General features: G+C 44.4%; 1 protein-coding gene across 1 annotated transcript in view; it reads left to right on the top strand.

Moving 5' to 3' along the window:
• LOC146209389 (sphingomyelin phosphodiesterase-like) overlaps window positions 1-2,772 on the top strand; it is a 58,910-nt gene extending 56,138 nt beyond the window's left edge. The window contains exon 12 of the mRNA XM_084587400.1: window positions 2,008-2,772. Coding sequence (XP_084443526.1) covers window positions 2,008-2,140 — 133 coding nt within the window. The 3' untranslated portion in view covers window positions 2,141-2,772. The remainder of the gene's footprint in view (window positions 1-2,007) is intronic.
• Window positions 2,773-3,649: the final 877 nt, after the last annotated feature.

Raw genomic sequence — 3,649 nt, 5'->3', positions numbered from 1 at the left:
GCAGTTAACACGTGAAGTGCTGGAAGCAGTGACAATTATTAATTATGGGGAATCTTTCATCTGCACCGCCTCTGTGGCGCTCACCGAAAAAGAGATAAAGTTTGTCAGACGGTTCTATAAGTTTTCAGTGCCCTAATTTTTCTTTTTATTATGTGTTTTTTTTTAAATCTACTTCATGCCGGGTTCAACTATTCCACCATGACTCTGTGTTTTGTGTTATCGCCCCTCGCTCCCCCACCCCCTTTTTTTTCCCTTTATATTTCTTACACCTTTATTTAAAGATCAGTTGTTAGTTCAGCCTCTTGTCGTCTTGTCTTCTCGTTTGTGCGTTTTTACTGTTAGGCTGTAGTTACACACTATCATGAACAAACTAGCTCAGATTCAGATCACCCTACAAGCTATTGAGCGAAAAAATAAGATAATTTTAAAAGAATGAACATCAGTACATAGAAAAATATGAGACCCCGTACGAGGTTGCTTTTACGCAATCTCGGCAGACGAGGTGCACCCATGGGTGTCTTAGCCCGCTACTAAACACCGCTGCCAAAACACGTTCCTCTACCACTGCAGAAAACACTTAGGGGGTGTCTATATTCCGAAGAAAGTTTTGCTGCGGTCATGGAAGTTCCGGAGCAAGAAAGCACTACGCTCCTAACACGTCCATGGCCTTTTCAATTTCTTTGCCAGTGTTAGCAGCAGTCGAGGAAATAACAGCGCTAAAGGTTCCCCTTTTGCCATACTGGGGTCAGTCCTGGCGATGAAGTTCTAGAAAGGGCACCTTAGCCAGTCCGGCGCTGCTGATACATTCGTTTCCGCTTCTTAGCTGCTCAGAGTCAGGTCGCGCGCAAGGCGTGTAGGTCGCCATGCAGAAGCGGGAACGTCGGGTCAGCCGCAGTCAGTAGACGAGACGCAGCCTGCTTGTAACGTTAAAAAGAGTTCGGCTATGGCGAAATATAAATACTTGAGACAAATTGCACGCCGCTAGAATTCTCAAACCAATAGTCGTCTCTGACACACAGTACACTAGAGTGGAAGTGCCTCAAGCCTAAGAGAGAAATATCTCGCCTGTCTCCCGCCTTGGTCATGCCCGGACGGTCGACGAAACTGGCCATAGAGTATGAAACTGGCGCCACAGATAAACAACGTGGCCGTAGAGAAACACAGCAGCGCAACCAATGCTGTGTCTGCAACGTTTAGCTAATTTACTTGCATTAACTAATATCGAAGCTATGGTAATTTTTCTGTCTATTTTGTCTTTTTCTAAGCGGAGTATTATATATATGACTGATTATGAATGGTGATGATTGTAGTCACGAATGCGAATACACGCTGAGCTGGTCGTTATCTAAAGGGTAAACTATCCATCTGACGGACAAAGTCACTCGGATGCGCAGTTTCTCTTTCTCTTTTTTATTTTAAGGATGCGGGATCAAATCCCGGCTCCGGTGGCCTCTTTTCGATGGAGACGAAAAGCAATGCTGTGCTATGTTAGTGCAGTGTAAAGAAACCCAGTTCGTTGAAATTTCCGGAGCCCAATTCACTACAGCGTCTCTCATAGCCGGAGTCGCTTTGGGGCGTTGAACACCGCAAGCCAAACAAAGCAATCTTCTATAATTTTGCGGGAATAGTAGAGAGGCCTCTTAGCACACGGTGATTTGTCCTTCATAAACCAGGTTGATTCGACGCGTGAGTAATACCTTTCGATGCTATGTCTAGTTCGTCCGCCGCTCAGATTTAGGTTGGAATGTCATCAATCCATCAAACTTCCCAATTGCTTATTTGATCTAGCGTGAGTAGCTCGTAGGCCTGATGCAGATATCTTAAAGTTGTCCTGGTAAATTATTTTCTGTCTTCTTTGCAACATGTCTGTTCTGCAAGTTTAAGCGGATACAAATTCTTCAGTAGATGGTTCTTAGGAATCTTGGTCGTGGGAAAAATTCATGTTTCATTTTAAAAATATGGAAAACCCACTCTGATATACCTTTTTTTTTTTTTTTTTTTTTACAGGTTTATGCACAAGCTGGTGGAGCCACATCAGTGTGTCAAGGACTGCAAAGCCAAAGAGATCTGCTATATACAAGCCGCCACGACAACAGGCATTCGGGACTGCATGATTGACATGGGTTTCAGCCCGATTTAGTGCGCCGGTGATAATTTTGCTTTCGAACTTGTGCATAGGACAGTGCCTCGGCCACATACACCGATACACGGGCACACGAGCGCTCTTCCGCCTTTCATCTATTCCAGTATCATCATCATTATCCATGAACGAGCACCCACCCTTTGTATAGCCATAGAGAGAGTTGTACAGAATGTAGTTTGTAGTGGTAGTGTCAATATTTTTTTTTTCCTAAAAATGCGCACTGTTTTGCTCCTATGGATGAAATGACTGGGTCCCATTTCCCCTTGGGTCCTACGTGAAAGTATGAAAGAAATAAAAGTATACGTGGTAAATAAAATGTACAGAAAACGTAAAAGTTTATTCGCTCGTAAATTATACATGCTGGTACGACGTTCTTTTCACAGGAAATGAGAGACACACGTATTCAATTTTTCAATGCAGAACATCGTTATTTCGTAGTAGTGACATTTTCTACCGACAAGCTCTTATTCTGATTTGGCCGTAGTTTATACAATGGTGTTCCAAATCAAAATGTCGGAAAGGAATGTCATAATTGTGGCAATCAAATAGGTTGTTCTTAAAAAAAAAAAGCTTTGATGGCTAGCTGTGACTTGTTATGGAAGCCCCCTCATCGCCTTAGTGTTTGTACTTCTCGAGTTAATGAATTATTCTTCTTTTATGTCCTGCATGAGTGAAGAAGTCTTTTTTCAGCTTGGCGCACCTACAAATCAATCGTCGGAACGTGATTTCGGAGGTGAGTACATGTTACGGTGAGTCCACATACTGAGTTCAGCATCGCACTGCTCGTTTCCTAGGCTGAGGAAGTGCGCCAACGACAAGGTAAGCTCGCGCGCTGCAATATGCAGTTTTGTTGGAGCGGCTCTGCCACGAAGCAGGCACGCAATCGGCGAAGTGGTCAGTACTTAGCAGTCAGTTGCACCCAACGTTTTGCTCGCGGAATATGCAAGCCATTTAATTTACTGGTATTTCCTGAAACACTCCCTAACAGGTTTGCTTGAAAATTTCACCCCGAACATGGAACACCGTAGAAATCCCTTTCGAGTATTGTGTTTACAACACGATCAGGTCACACACACACACACACACACACACACACACACACACACACACACACACACACACACACACACACACACACACACACACACACACACACACACACACACACACACACACACACACACACACACACACACACACACACACACACACACACACACACACACACACACACACACACACACACACACACACACACACACACACACACACACACACACACACACACACACACACACACACACACACACACACACACACACACACACACACACACACACACACACACACACACACACACACACACACACACACACACACACACACACACACACACACACACACACACACACACACACACACACACACACACACACACACACACACACACACACACACACACACACACACACACACACACACACACACACACACACACACACACAC

Source organism: Amblyomma maculatum, chromosome 1, assembly GCF_055883805.1.
Source record: "Amblyomma maculatum isolate TAMU_Amacu chromosome 1, ASM5588380v1, whole genome shotgun sequence".
Lineage (NCBI taxonomy): Eukaryota > Metazoa > Arthropoda > Arachnida > Ixodida > Ixodidae > Amblyomma > Amblyomma maculatum.
The sequence above is the reverse complement of the archived record's forward strand: the minus strand, read 5'-3'. Positions and strand labels throughout refer to the sequence as shown.